This window comes from Ammospiza nelsoni, chromosome 4 (assembly GCF_027579445.1).
Source record: "Ammospiza nelsoni isolate bAmmNel1 chromosome 4, bAmmNel1.pri, whole genome shotgun sequence".
Lineage (NCBI taxonomy): Eukaryota > Metazoa > Chordata > Aves > Passeriformes > Passerellidae > Ammospiza > Ammospiza nelsoni.
The window spans coordinates 74,445,847-74,461,269 of record NC_080636.1 but is presented as its reverse complement, the minus strand read 5'-3'; the positions used below and the strand labels follow the sequence as shown (position 1 = coordinate 74,461,269).

General features: G+C 36.4%; 1 protein-coding gene across 2 annotated transcripts in view; it reads left to right on the top strand.

Moving 5' to 3' along the window:
• NEK1 (NIMA related kinase 1) overlaps window positions 1-15,423 on the top strand; it is a 43,930-nt gene that overhangs the window by 9,834 nt on the left and 18,673 nt on the right. Inside the window, exons 10-18 of one of the 2 annotated variants that reach the window (XM_059469829.1) lie at window positions 452-652; window positions 3,105-3,165; window positions 4,718-4,875; window positions 7,121-7,180; window positions 7,326-7,373; window positions 7,466-7,537; window positions 10,516-10,697; window positions 10,780-10,911; window positions 14,174-14,276. In XM_059469829.1, the coding sequence (XP_059325812.1) occupies window positions 452-652; window positions 3,105-3,165; window positions 4,718-4,875; window positions 7,121-7,180; window positions 7,326-7,373; window positions 7,466-7,537; window positions 10,516-10,697; window positions 10,780-10,911; window positions 14,174-14,276 (1,017 nt within the window). Of the gene's footprint in view, window positions 1-451; window positions 653-3,104; window positions 3,166-4,717; window positions 4,876-7,120; window positions 7,181-7,325; window positions 7,374-7,465; window positions 7,538-7,898; window positions 7,975-10,515; window positions 10,698-10,779; window positions 10,912-14,173; window positions 14,277-15,423 lie in introns of those variants that run through there. The other variant, XM_059469828.1, reaches the window with a different exon arrangement.

Here is a 15,423-nt window from a genome sequence, read left to right as displayed (position 1 = left end):
GAGCGTTCCCTTGGATTTCACTCTGAATGAGTGTGAATACCTCACATTCTCTGATTTGTAATGGGAGGTTGCTAAAAAAGGCAGAAGGCATGTTGTGGTTCAAAGCCTTTGGAAGAGGAGATCAAGCAGATAATTATGTTTTTCCTTAGTTATATATCATTGTCAGTCTAGATCTAGAGGCAAGTAATTGCTTGTTAGCAACATTATGTCTCCATAGTATGAAGTACCTGTATTGTGATGTATTTTTAATTGGAATTTTAATTTGGATGCTTGGCAACAGATTATTTTGAACTGCTGGTGTTGACCTTGAAAATGTGTGTGTTGCCTTGAAAATGTGTGTTGAGGCAAAGGAAGGCGCACACTGTTAGCTTGGTTTCCTCATCATCTGTATGTGCAGCCTTGCACAAGGACAGGTGATAAGAATAACTGTTCTGTTCCTTGTGTGATACAGTTTGAAGCTGGTAACATGAAGAACTTGGTCCTGAAGATAATCTCTGGGCCTTTTCCTCCTGTTTCTATGCATTATTCCTACGACCTACGTAATCTGCTGTCACAGCTATTTAAAAGGAATCCCAGGAATAGACCATCAGTAAACTCCATATTGGAGAAAAACTTTTTAGCCAAACGGGTTGAAAAATTTCTCACACCAGAGGTATGGATTCAGTTTTAGTTCTAACTTTGCTAATAAAAACATCATAGGACATTCCTTTTTCTTTGTCTTAGTGTTAGTATATTACATGGAAAACTGGAGTAATAGTTTTCTTATAGACAGGGTTGGTTGAGGAAAAACTAGTTTTACAATGGACTGTAAAGAAAAGTCTCAAATTAGTAAGTGTTTTTTGTAGTTTCCATAAGTAAATCCAAAGTGATATTTTCTGAAGTGCATTGTTTTGTGTGTTTTTCTATAGAGTGAGGAATCAGTACTGAGATGATTTGTTTAGATATGTATCTTTTCATAAAATGCTGCTGTCAATTATTTCAGCATTGTTGCTGTATAGAATCTCTTCAATCCATTTTTTGTTTGTAATTTGGAATGGCCTGAGGGCCTGTTGTGGAAAATAATGCTAAGTTAAATAATATTTTAATTTCTTGAGGTTTAAATGTATCATGTGTATGTACCCTCAAAGAAGTTACTTCCTATTGTGTTTAAAATCTATTCATATTATTTTATATCTAATAATGTCATTTTAATATTAATCTAGTCAAAAGATATCAAGATTAACAAGTGAATAATAGTACTGGTATGAGGTAAATAAATATAGAAGACAAAGGACACAGAGGAAGTGCAGTATAAATAATTCTAATGGATTCTAACTCACAACTAAAGAAATGTCTTGAAAAGGCTATATATAATTTGAATTTCTGTGTTGAAATAGACTTTCAGCTTACTTCAGATTGAAGTCCCAAAGAAAGGTAAAATTCAGAAGTCTTTACAGATAAGTTTGTTCTAACATTTGCAACAGTAATAGTTTGATCTGGTCTTGTTTCCAGTAGCTGGAATGGATATGAAATTTTTATTTGGGGTTAATCAGTCAAAGTATAATTAGTAATAGGCTGTCTCTATCTCCAGATGGTGATACTAGTTTGTCCTAGATGGAGTATGAATACTTAGATGCAGTTTTTCCAGCTGTACTACTGCTGTGTGTGACTTAGAAGTGTTATCTAATATTTGAAACAACCAAAAAGAACCCCACACAGAAAGCACCTTTTACGAAACTGGTAAACCAGACTGGTATCAGTCTGGTACATTCGTATTCAGCAGGAGGTGGTCATTCTGTGATACAGCTCTAATGCTTATTTTATTGCAGTATCATCCATGGCTAGTGCTGTTGTCCTCTGTTTTCCTTAGTCTAAGCTTAAAAATTATTTCATAGTTGACATCTTCAGGATGTTGCAACTGTTGCTGAAATCCCATTTTTAAATATCAGGAAATCAATCTTCCACTTTTATGTAAATTCTTTCTTTAACTTCATAGTTACTAAGTTGCATTAAAGAGCAGATCAAAATTAGCATTAATTTTTAAAAAGGAGAGGGGGCTCTTTGGAAGATACTAAAGAGTCAGGTTTCTTTTCTGTAAAGGTGTTATTGTGGAAACATCATAATTCAGTTGCTACAGCTTACCACTCAAATAGAAGCTTCAAGATAATTGAAATACCATTACTAAGAAACTGTAGGAAATTGTGTGCCTTCTGGTTTACAGAATCTTTGATGCCAGACTCTGCAGATTAAAAATTTGTTTTGCCATTATGTGCAGAGCCCTAAGTTCTGCACTTTGGTTCTTGTTTTGGGGTTTTTTTTAAGCTGTAACTCCTCATCATCCATTGTAACTGACTGGTACAAATCAAAGGAATCTCAGTAGTTCAAGATTCTGTAAAGACTATTCCTGAACTGACACTTTTCATTTATCCTTGCTGCTCTTCCTTGAATAGTTTTCATTTCTGCTGTATAGGTTTGGAGGTGCTTGGTTCAGAACTACCTACAGTATTTAAGATGATGGCCTATTAATATTTGAATATTCTTTGTCTTGTCTCAATTTTTTCAGCTCAGTAGGACTGCTTTCATTTTTCATTATGCTAATTTTATATGCCTTACAGCACACCATATGTGTTTTTCCAGATACCCATATATGTGGTCATCTTCCCATCTTGAAAAGGATAGCAACACTTTAAAACTGCAAGCATTTTTAAAGAACTATTTTTTGACACTAGCTGTATGAGAAATTGAGGTGAACTTTGGCAGCTACTCAGAAATCTAAAATTAATTATGCATAAAAATTGTATTGATGCTCACATTAACTTTTTTCCTAGATTCTTAGCTAGTTCATAAATGAGATAACATGTGCCACCCAGAAGTCAGACTAAATTGCTTTTTAAAATTACTTGAGTAATTATGCCAAAAATGTTTGAAAATACTCCAGCTCCATATTGGTAATACTAGAGTCTAGTAATACTAGATCCAATGCTTAAAGTTGAGTATTTATTTTTGTGTAATTTACAGTAAATGCTCTTAGTTAGATGCTTACTGCTAATGGTACGCTTGTCTGAAAATGAGTTATTCCTAGCCTTGGTCACAAGTACTATTGACTAATTCTTCCACTTGTTTAGCTTATTGCAGAAGAATTCAGTCACAAAATTTTCCACAAGTTTGGACCACATGCTTCACCAGGTAAGTTGATGTCTATGTAGCTTTGTTCTTTTACTAGGGTTTTTTTGTGTGCTCTCATACCTGACTGTAGGATTTTCAAGAAAAAAAGAGAGAAGAAGGAATTTCCTCCCCTCCCCCAGGGAGCTGGACATATGTTGGACACAAATGATGCAAATACAAGCTATGGGTCTGTAATTTAGGGAGACAGTGTAGACTGCAAATAATGGAACTAATTCATATGCTATGATTGTATGACTTATTTTTATCCCTTGGTAATGAAAAATGGCTAATGAGAAGTATGATTTCTTCCAAAAAAATGTGGGATGCTTCATTAGAGATTCCAAGATAAAGCCCAAGCTTCAGTGTAATTCAGTAAAATTTCTGCTAGTGTTAACAAAGATTAATTCTGTCAAGATGGTGTTACTTCATTTTACTGCATTAGTTTGCCTTTTTTTCCCCTAGATTTCCTTCCCAGGTATTTTATTTCCCTGTAATTATCTGATGCCCTGGCAAGGGCTTTGGTATCTTTTGCTAGTGTTGCTGACCTCCTGTTCTGTGGTAAGAGAGCCCTCCTAACCCAGAATCAAACCCACAATATTGGTGTGTGTTCAGGAACTCTGTGGGGAAAGCAATATCCCTGAAGGCCATTGAAGCTCTTTTAGAACTCATCTTCTATGAGTGACATTAGCATTCCATGTTTCAGTTCAGCATTGTTAGTGGGGAAGGGCCTGTCTCTGCATTCCATTAGGAGCCCTCTTCCCTGTGTACATGAGCACTGTGCAGTTAAGCAAGGTAGCTGAGTGAAGTGTCTGTTATACAGCTTGAAGGATTAAGAAGTAAAAGCACAGGAATTGTTTTCTTCTATTTCTTATCAAACATTAAACTTAGACAAGCTAATACATCAGCTTATGTGAGTAAAGTGTTAGTGATTTGTTACAGGTTCAGGAGGATGCCCATGCACACCAAACCTGAGACCCAGATGTGAGTGCAGAGCGAGTTTGCTTTATTGCTAGCAGTAGCAAATAATACATACCAACCCCTGGTTCCTGCAAAGCCACTGGGCAGGCAAAGGACAGGGAGAGCATGGGGCTCATGCAGGGAGCAGGCAGGCAGTGCACCTTCAGGGCATCCCATGGATCCACAGTGTGCATCCAGTCCTTGTCACCCCTCCACTCCAGACCCACACCTCAAGGCTTCTCCTCAGGAGTGGAATTTTTCCAGCTACACCAGAGTGGCTCGTGATCCCACCTCCATGCTAACAACAGCTCCATTGTGCATTACTCCTGTCTCACAAATTAAGTTCCCACTGATGGACCAATGCATTGTTTCTCTTTCAAGGGTCAAGTTCCCACCAGTTACACAGGAAAGTTTTCCTCATTGTCTTGTGGATGTGCACAAGTGCAGACCAAATATGGCAGGGCCTCAGACACAACTTTGGTCCCGGACACATGGTTCACCCGTTTGTCTCTAGTTTTGCTTTCTAAGACTTTGGGAAAGGGAAATACCATACACTGGCCAGCCTGGGTAGCTCAAAACCAGGAGTTTTTTATTGTGGGGTTTTTCTTCTTTTTAGCTCAAAGACCAGTTCAAGAACCAACACTGACTTCAGTTGCACCAGCTCAGAAAATTACCAAACCTGCTGCAAAATATGGAGTGCCTTTAACTATCAGGAAGTCTTGTGGTGCACCTAAAAAGCCTAGTGAGAAGAAGCCATTGACTAAAATTAGACAGGTAACAAGTTAAGTTAGTTAAATTGAGCTGTTTTGTTCAAATCTTATTTAAATACTGTGCCTTCCTTTTCAAAATGTCTTGGTATGTGGACATGCTTCATGAACCTGCAGAGAAAGTAGTACTAGTAGTTTAAATGCTTGGCTTGCTTCATTATTAATTGTTTGTTTAGTTGGTTTTAATATAATTTTTTTAAACTCCTATTTAGTCTTGGGTTTTAATTCCAAGGCTGAATTACATTCGTGTGTTTTCATTTGCTTTGTTGGTGTTAACCACTCATAGGAATATTGGAAGCCTGTCAGGTATACCAAGATCATTGACACTGGAACCTTTGCATCTTTTTTCTTTGTTCCAAAATAATTTCAATTTTTTTTTTAAATAAGCAAACTTTTTCTAGCCATTTTACAAAGTGTTATTAGGCTGAGAAACTGTGTAATTGAAAGAGAAGTGACCCAGATGTAATTTCATGAGGCGATTAGAAAGTTTTCTGTATACTGTCATAGAGTACTTCTAACCTTTCTTTCTGTTGTCTTATTTGTATTCCTGATTACATAAAACTTTTATTTTCTCTCTTTATTCCGTTAATTACTGCATAGTCAGGAGTTGTTTTTGCTGCAGCTAGTTTTGAGCTATGCCAGACAACTAGAACCAAGAGGCTGCTGCTTCAGCAAGAGAACTAGTTGAGATTTTCTTCTGAATAAGTAACATGGTTGTTGTTGTGGGATTTATTTTGGTTGTTTTGGGTTTTTTTCCCCTTCTTCCATGACACTCCAGGGAACATAGCACTAAGACCTCTATCCATCTGTGGAAGTTGTTGGTGGGTAGAAAATTGTCCTGGAGATACAAATTATCTGTGAAGTTCAACAGTTATCAGAGGTTTAGAGAGAAGCTCATTGATCACACAAGCCTTGTTGGCTCTTGAGACACAGTTTGAAAAAGCAAGAAAGGGAGAGTGCAGACTTTTTGTGTGTCCTTATGAAATCACAAGGTTTATGTGTTTTAAGACTTGGTTGCAAAGCCATCTATGGGTCTTTGTCATGGGTTTCAGCAGCCAACACTTACCCAACTTACCTGAGACTTAATGTGGCAGGGGAGAGACTGAGGAAATATCCTCTTCCCACATGGAAGGAGTCAGTGATGCTATTTTAGGACAGTCTTTCTGTGAGCTGTACCTAGTGATGATACCCCATAAGATGCAGGATAGAAACAGTGCCTACAACTTACAATATAAATTTACTTCTCTGAGTCTGAGCTTGCAGCACTTAGCTGGCTTTTCAGAGGAGCGCGTAACAATTGTCTCCTTTAATTAGAAATATTTCATTAACATTATATTCTTACAAGTCTCTAAAGGTTTCCAACGTCTGCAATACTTGATTTTAAATTATCCATTTGACAGGATTGCATGTTGTCAAAGGAAAGTGCTGTGAAGCTCTGTGTGTTCTAGTATGGTCAGAAAAAAATGCTTTAAGGGTAATGATGGCTTTTTTGAGAATATAAGAATAAACAGCTCATTTTGTTAACTATAGCTGCCTCTTTAACAGGTATTCAGTGGTAACTGTGTTGTCATAGGTAACAAGAACCTTGCTTAGAGTTGGAACCAAGTGAAGTATCAAGCAAAAGATCCCCAGGATAACCTTCCAAATAAGAGAATCTTAATATTTTAATCTCCCCCTCAAAGAGTTTCTATAAAGAAAGTATTGTAATGAAGAGTGATGCTACCAGAGAAGAAAAATTAAGACAAAACAGATTTAAAAATCATTGCCTTTTAGTACAGGATGAACAAGTACCCCTATATCCTAGCAGTGCTTTTCACTTCAAACCTCCTGAATTTCAAGTATTTTAAACCCCATTTAGTGCACACTCAGTTGTGACTTAAGAATATGTTTTCTGATAGAATTTTTCTCTCATTCTAGCATCATGCTGTCTAATTCAAAGTTTCACCTTTTTATGCAGGCATTTCCAACCCTATTGATGAAAATTGTTCCAGTAGAAAAAAGGAGCAAAAATATTTGGGGTGTCATGAAATCATCTGTTTTCAAACTGAGCAAAAGCCAAGTCCACAGAAAGAATGACAAAATACAACTTTCAAACCTTTCCTCCTCATCTTTTTTGCCAAACACTATATAGCAGCAATTTCTTTTTTTTTTTGATCTTTATGGACAGCAATTGGATCAATAACCCATCTTGACAGAGACTTGACAGAGTAATGGCTCAGTAATAAATACCAAATTATATGCTTATTTTTCAGGAACCTTCAAAAAAGAAAAGGTTAGAATTGCCTGAAAAGGAAAAACGCCAGAGAGAGCAGGTAGACAAGAGTCTTCAGCTTTTTCTTTATTCCCCCATAGAAATTTTCATGAAATACCTTGTGGTGTGGTGTGGTGTGGTGTGTAAGAACATGCAGTAGTTTCATTTCCCAGTTCCTTAACGTGTTTAATCCTTACACATTGCAGATCAGTTTACCGAAGGCAGATGAAATGAGAAGATTGGAAAAAGAAAGGGTAAAATATGTTTAAAATGTGTTAAGAGTGAAGTTCAATTTTTACTTAGTGGTTCCTTGAATTTTGTTTTCCTGTATTGTTTTCTCCTTCAGATGGAACGAATAAACAGAGCCAGGGAACAAGGATGGAGGAATGTGCTTGGTTCAGGTGGAAGTGGTGTTAAGGTTGGCAGCAGATGCAGAAATGTGGTGCAGTGTGTTCCCCCCCACCTTTGATTGTATGAAATGGTCTTCTCTTTTCAGAAGGATTTGCTCTTGGAGGTCAAATCTTGAGGCTGTCCATTATAAATCTGTGGATAATTTGAGATAGACTGTAATAGCTCCTCCCTGGCTTTCTGGAGATTACATGCAATTTTCATTTTAAATGTTTCTAAATTTCTGAATCTCTTCTCTTTCTGCTAGTAATGGTTTTCATACACCACTTTCTTATTTCTACACCCGCTTTTTTGCTACTTTTCCTGTGCTGAGTGTATGCATGAGCAGCTTCTTTCACATTCAAGTTTGTTCTTAAATTTTTTTTTCACAGGTTTTCATATTATAGTAATGAACCTCTTTCCCAGTATTAAAGACTTGTTTCTAAACATTCCTTGTAATTTAGCAACGTAAGTGTTTCTATATATCAATAAGGTGTTCAGGAGGGGGGTAAAAATTTCTGAGTAAATCTAATTATTTTTAATGCAGTGTGCTGTTTAGCCATTCACTTTGTACATAATTTAATCTGATTCCCATGACTGTTTCCTTTTCCCTATTTGGGCATGTCATAGTTTTGTGGAAACGTAACGTTCCTTGAAAGTAATCTCATCAATTTAGTTGATTATAAGGGTCTGGGTATCAGACAGAGCCAGTGTAGGAATTTAAGTAGTATGATGGTAAGTCTGTCTGAAAATAGAAAGTGGATTGAAACACAGGGATTTGTTGTGGTGAAAATACTGGGCATAAACATCTTCAGTAGGGTTTTCGTAGCAAGCTTTGGGAAATAAAGTCAAAATGGATAGAGGTTTTATTACTATTCTCTGTACAAAAATGAGGAATACACAAACACCAACCAGGTTTCAGTAGCTGCCTATTAAATATTTCCTTTCAAAACAGATATCACCTTTGGATGTGTGCCACACATCTTACAAGTGAAGCTTAAATATAAACGCTAACTTAAGCATACCAGACTTTAAAAACTACAAAGTGCTGATCTAATGGAAAAATAAAAGGAAAAAATGTAATTTGCTTCCTGTGTTGTCCTCCTCTCCTTCAAGATCAAGCTGGCAGGCACCAGTACAAGCTCCCATACAACATGGTATGCATGCATCCTCACATTTGGACGAGAGCTGCGTGTGTTCCTGAACACAGTGTTTCTGACTAACTCAGAGTTTTACTGTGAACATATGAGCTGTTCTGTTGTAGCTCCAGATGCATTGTTAGCTGTGTTCTCAGTTATCTAGGGAAACTGAGGCCAGTGAGTGTGTTTGTTTTCACCAAATGTCAGTGGTGTAAAACATCTTGTTAGGTGGAAAAATCATTGAGATGCCTTCTTCAAATTGGATAGTTGAGTACAAATCATACTGCAGGCTGCTAGTTTGTCATCATTTCAGGTTTCCATATACTATTATAATATTCTTGACTTAATTATCTTTTTCCTTTCTCCAGCATGCAAGGACTATATCCAGCAACTCCCTGACAGTGCCGTTGAATAGCATTGTTCAAGCTTTCCAATAACACAAGCCATACAGCCTCTTACAAAGGCACAACAGTCATGCACTGCATGATTCTGCCCTCTTTTATTTTTGGTCTGATTGCTGGCACCTGTATCTGAGGAAAAGTAGAGAAAGACGTGGCAAGTGTTTGGCTTTGGGTTTGTGGTTCTAGCAGGTGCTGTAACTTTTCTCTAGACTGTTGAAGAGCACCTGCTTCATATCATTTGCCTGGAGAATGATGATTATTATCTAGAATTTCTTTAGATTTTGGAAACTGAATGATTTTGGAAATCTAATAATGATGCATGAAACCTTGAATAGTGTCTAAAGTTAAGACTTTTCCCTCTATTTGTAGAAATCATAGTCTTGTATAGTTATTTTTATTCAGACCAAGAGTCTACCTGCATATTTGTTTGAATGCCTAGGTAAATCCTTGATTTAGTACTCTCATTTGGATTATGGGGAGCCAGTGATAGCAGTAAACATCTGAAACTCAGAATGTGAGATAAATTCCATTGTCAAATACAGTTTCTTCAAGAACTTCTAAACAGGCAGTCTTAAACTGTACTCACCTTCTGAATTTATATTAAATACTTCAGACCACTCTGGAAGGTAGATTGACACTGTAGGTGAAACAAATTCCACAGATTTACTACCATGGGCTATTTGACTGCTTCCCCCAGGCATAAAGGAAACATTTTTATGCATGTGCTGACAACCTTAACCTTGTTTTGCCAGTTTCACATTTTCTGCATCCATCCTTGGCTATTACTGTACACAGCTGCTTGAAACATTATTTTTTTCATTATTTTCACTTGAAATTTCTTCAGGAATTCTAATGCTTTGAGAATGTCAGGTATAATTTGCACAGAGCAGTGCCTTGTGGTAGGTGTTCTCCTGGTCTGAGCTTTAGTAGAGAAGCATCTCAAGTCTAGTGATGGAAATAAAGTGATAGGCTGGGTGGCAAAGGGGGTTCTCAGATAAATCTGCACATAGTGCCATTCAGCAAACTTAAAACTGTGCTCAACTGTTTCCAGCTTCATGAAAAAGAATGTGTGTTTGGCTCTAAGTCACTTGTTAACTACTTCAGTTGGAATGTATCCCTTTTTTTTGCTAAAAATTTGATTTTGGCCATGTAATATTACCTATCCCTGTTTACACTTCAACAGTCATTTTCAGTGACTTCCAAACTGTGTGAGAGATGACTCATGGATAACTGTACTATTTTTAAAGGAAGCTAAAGTGGTGTTTTATTCTGGACTCCTAATAAAAAAAAAATAAAAATTATCTGTCTTGTAATTTGTTAAAATAGGAGCACGCCAGGGATAAAACTAGGACCAATTTATAATTGTTGCAGAATATGTTAGTATTATTACTTTGCTGAAGAGGTAAAAATTGGAAGAGCCTATTAAAAGCAGAATTTGTGATTTCCACCCTACCCCTTTTGGTTTCCAGGCACCATATTATGTCGGTGGAGGTGGTGTTGGTCCTTTTCCTGTGTCTTCCAGAGGACGCTATGAACACTATCATGCTATTTTTGACCAGATGCAACAGCAAAGGGAAAATGTCTTCCGAATAGCTGAAGAGAGGGAAGCCAAGTTGAGGGCTAAGCTACAAGACCGAGGAGTTGTTGAAAGGTATGGCTACCTTCCATTAGAAACTACATGTGTTCTGCTTTAGATGAAAGTAATGAAAGTTACTGTACATATTTATCTACAGAGGAATTCCACCTGGAACACGTCCAGGAGTTCCTAAGGGACCTGCAGGTCATCACCATTTACCCGATGTTGGTGCAGTTAGGAAAAAAGTGAAAAGATTGAAGGAGGTGTCTAAACAAGCCAATGCAAACAGGTTGGACTATGATAATCTGTGAATCTGTCCCTCCATGTTAGATTCTTGTTCTGTGTCTGGTTTCATTTAGTAGTTGAGCATGTCTCAGAATCACTCCTATTCATTGGTATTGTGCTGTCTGTTTGTGTGTTAGACCCTCACAGAGCACAATTCTTTTAGAGCCAATGGAGATCTTGGCTTTTCCAATAATGGAAAAAATAGTTTACTAAGCAATTGTACCTAAAGTAGATTTCAGACAAAATTGGTGGCTTCATGTGGTTGCAGATAACAACATAAGCCTCCTCCTTTGCTTTGTTCATGGTTTGACTTTTTGTGTTACCTGACAAGATGCTTCTTTCTCCCATCATCTTATTTTTCCTGCCTTCTCTGCACCGAAGTGTCTGTAGTATTGCAAAGCATCTAGATTGATCCCAGAATTCTTGGTGGAAAACTTCTAGGAGCTTTCTTCATTGCGATGTGAATGCCAGGTGTTGTAATGGTGTACAACCTCTAATTTGGTATTCAAATAGTGAATTAGAAGACCTGAGTCTAATTACTGTAAATAGGATATTTTTATATATAAAAAGATTGTAAGCAAGTACTGATTTTCTTTTTAATGTTTTCACTCTTTCAAATAGCTTCTTCAAAAATTATTTGCTCTCCTTTAGATCTCATAATATTGCCCAAGGAACTCTGTCTGCAGCTGTGACTAGGAAATGGGAAAATAGCATTTTCTTGGAAGTTTAGTACTGTGAACATTACTAACTGACTTTCCTAGAGGCACAGATTTTCTCCTTTATTATTTAAACTTCTGCAGAGCCAATCATGTGTTCCATGAAGGAAGAAATAAAATAAGTTAATGTGAGAAAAAGGAAGTGGCCAAAGAAACCATTTATTCTTGTAAACTAAATTAATTCAATTTTATGTTCTAATATAATATGTATTTGCAATTATAGGTTTTTTGCTATTTTAAAATTTGCAGCAATAACATCGTGCTTAACATTGATATTACATTTCTGAAAGGTCTGAGGTATATTTTATATTCCCTATAGTAGGTTGGACTGTTGTGAGATAATTAAAATTCTACCTGGTACAACCCAGTACTGGAAGGCATCTTTTGCCTGCAGTAGTTAAATGTATTTCCTCCTCTATTTTTTCTCAGTGTTTTGCACAAAGCACACAGTCCCCAACTCTTGCCTAGATTAGGAAGCAGTTTGACTCATCCATTTGAAAATATTAGATTATATTTGTCTGTACCTGGATACACTGTTTTAAATGCTTTAAAATGGAGAGAAACTATAGCAGAGTGCTGGAAATAATAAGTAACACAGACTGGGAAGAGAAAACAATTCAGCATTTCTCAAATACATGAATTTGGAAGCACTCAATGAAAACACTGTCCCAGAAGTTTCAAAATAGGTAGAGATTTGGGTTTTTTTCTCTTTATAGACTGGATTTCTGTTAGCTGTAAATTTAGGTTCTGTTTCTTAGCATCTTAAATGTGTTAAGTATTTGTATGTTACCTAGAAGCAACTTTATTACCATAGCCAGCCTAGCTGTATTTCCATCCTGGACTTAATTCTTCCTGCTGAAGGCAAGTGATCATGATGTTCCACTCAAAGAAAGAATTTAAATAGCAAGAACTTTGTTAAAGATAGTCAATTTAGGGCACATATTGAAGAAGCTGAGAAATCTTCAAGTTGAAGTCTTTCATTGTACTACCACTTTTGTAAAGTTAAATATATTCAGTGTCAACAGTCTTCAAAAATTGTCTCAGGCAGAAGTGAAGTTGAAATGTTTTAGGAAAATTAGTTGCTCATCTTTGGAGTAAGAAAAACCATTTTTTAAAATTTTGAGATAAGACGTTCCTGTGAATTTGGTTTGAGACAAATAGGACTGTCTTGGGTGGTTTTGGAAAGACCTCTCCTCCAACACTGTAAGGTTCATGATGTGTGACAGACTTCAGCTGCATGACAGGGCTTTGCTCAGATTTCATATCCACCAATTGAGTTCATATGTAATTAAAACATAGAGTAAAAATCTTTTGGTGAATCACGTATGTGTACACAAGGATTGAGAAATGTTTGTTTCTTTACCAAAGAAATGTGTGGATTGTCTTGCCTTTTTAGAGCAGTGTTTGTTTTATTGTATCAAACTGGTTTTATCTCTGCCTTCCTTATAATGAATTGTAGCATCTGGAAAAAAATTCATTTCCTTTTTGATTGAGGGGTGAAGGGTCAAAATAATAAAATGAGAGTATTTTAATTAGTGTGATAATTATTTATGAATTACTAGAGCTTCCTGTATTTCAAAAGGATTCTTTCTTTAAGTGCCTCAGTCTAATGGGTTATTGCTGTCAGCATATTCCAGTTTCTTCCTGACTGTTGCCAAACCCCCAATTGTCCTCAGTTAAAGGAGGTTCAGGGAACCTTGGAAAGGCCTCATCATTCTACCAGTTGTAGAATATCTTAAACCATTTCTCAGTGTTTTGGTTTTATTTTAGTACTTAACTTCTCTGGGTCTACTTCTACTGAATTTGTCAGAATCTGGTTTCTCTATGATACTATAAATGTACTCAGTTGCAGGATGCTCAGTTATGGTAAACTAAATGTCTTCCCAAGCAGGTCCCTGACCTGGGGTGAAACTTGTTAAAAAACAATCATCTTGTTATGGCTAATTCTAGGGTAGGAAAATTCCTTCATGGACCCTTTGAAAACAAACAAAAAATGTCCCCCAAGATTCTCTAAAAGGAATTGCGAGAACACTGAGCACTGTAGTAATTCCCTAAGTGGCAGAAACTCTTACTGCAATTATAGGACAGAATTGAAGGGCTGTCACAGTATTGACCTTACTGATTGGCTCGTGTGATGAGTTCTTGCTCATCTCTGAAGGGAAATCTTGAAGGAATCTTATTTTTCACAAATCATAACAGTAATGAAACAAGCGGAGACGCTTCCAGAAACAATCATACCAAGACTGTGTTTTGACATTCATTCTTCTTTCAATGACAAGGATCTGGAAGGACAACAATACAGTGGTTTGGATTTATTTTTTTAGTAGTTCTTCTCACTTTTAGTAAGCCTATTTTCCTCCATTTTGTGCAAGTGTGGCTTGTATTTTGACTGATGAAAGGCATTTTTTGAAGATGTCTTATTCATATAAAGTTACTTTTTTCCCCTGCGTGTTCTAGTTAGAATAAGTGCGGGGGGGAGGACAGTGGGGGTGGTGTGTTTACAGTGTCATATTTCAGAGACTTTCATCTTGCTGTGTTGAAATTACTCAGGCAAAAAGGATGGATAGCTGCAGATAGAGCAAAGCAAGTTGAAGAATTCTGGCAACGAAAGAGAGAAGCCATGGAAAACAAAGCTCGAGCTCAGGGACACATGGTATGAAATCTGGTCTTCCTGTGTGTGTTACTGTTTCAGCATGCTTTGTGAGTCTTTGAAGTAGCATCATAAGTGAAATGCTGACTAAATATTTTCCTTAAGTGTTGAAAAGAACAGAGAGAATGGGAGATAAGTTTTCTGCATTTCCTTGCTAATTTTGATAAAACATAACATAATCATGTAGTACATTTCTCATTACTTCAAGCTTATTAACAAATTATCTTTGTTTGCATGTGTCTAACTTGCTATTGTCAATTTTAGAAGATTCTTTTACGTTCTTTTTCTGCTTAAGTCTTGGTTAAAATTAAACTTCATGTTATACAGTAGCTTGAACCAAAACTGAAGTTTGATTAAATTGATACAGCTAATGATCAGACATAGTGGTGCATGCTAGGGAAACACATTCTGCTTATTGAAAAGGTATTATGAATTCATTCATATCTGTCAAGGCTGAATCTTATAAAACCTTTACTCTTTAGAAATTAAGTAGAAGATAGTATCATAAAATGTTTATGCTTATGGTTCTAAATTCACTATTCCTTTAGGAAGTTTGTTTAAAACATATATTGGAAATGACTATGTGTTTTGATAACAAGGAGGGTTTTACTTCTTGGGTGCTTCTCTACACTATTCATATGCAATTCAGTGACAATATTTTTGTCAGCTGCTGAAATTGAACTGACTGTGCTGGAGTAGCAGTGAGATGAGACCAACAGCAGATTTATAGCAGCATCTCCTGAGTTATACCTGATAATCAGATGATGATTTAAAGCCAGGTCCTAATGTCAGGGATTATTTCACTTACAGTGAGCAATTTTTGGTGCTTTGATTCACTGCTTTCATGGCAAAGTGTCCTTAGATTAGTATTTATGTTGTAAAATTAGTCTTCCTCTCTAAAACTATGGTTCTGTTTTTTTAAAACCTTCAAGACCAGTAAATAATTTTGAAAAAAAAAAATGAGCAATTCTTGTCTCTTCTTGGGCAAGTTGTTGTTAATACCATTCCCTCTTGGAAAGTTGTTAGCAGTACCAGTACTGCTTCCATTTTGTTCTTGATTTTATTAGCATTGATATGAATTTATGAGATCAGTTAATTTAAGATACCCAACTATTCATGTTAATGTTTTTCAGTTTTCTCTAATGTGTTC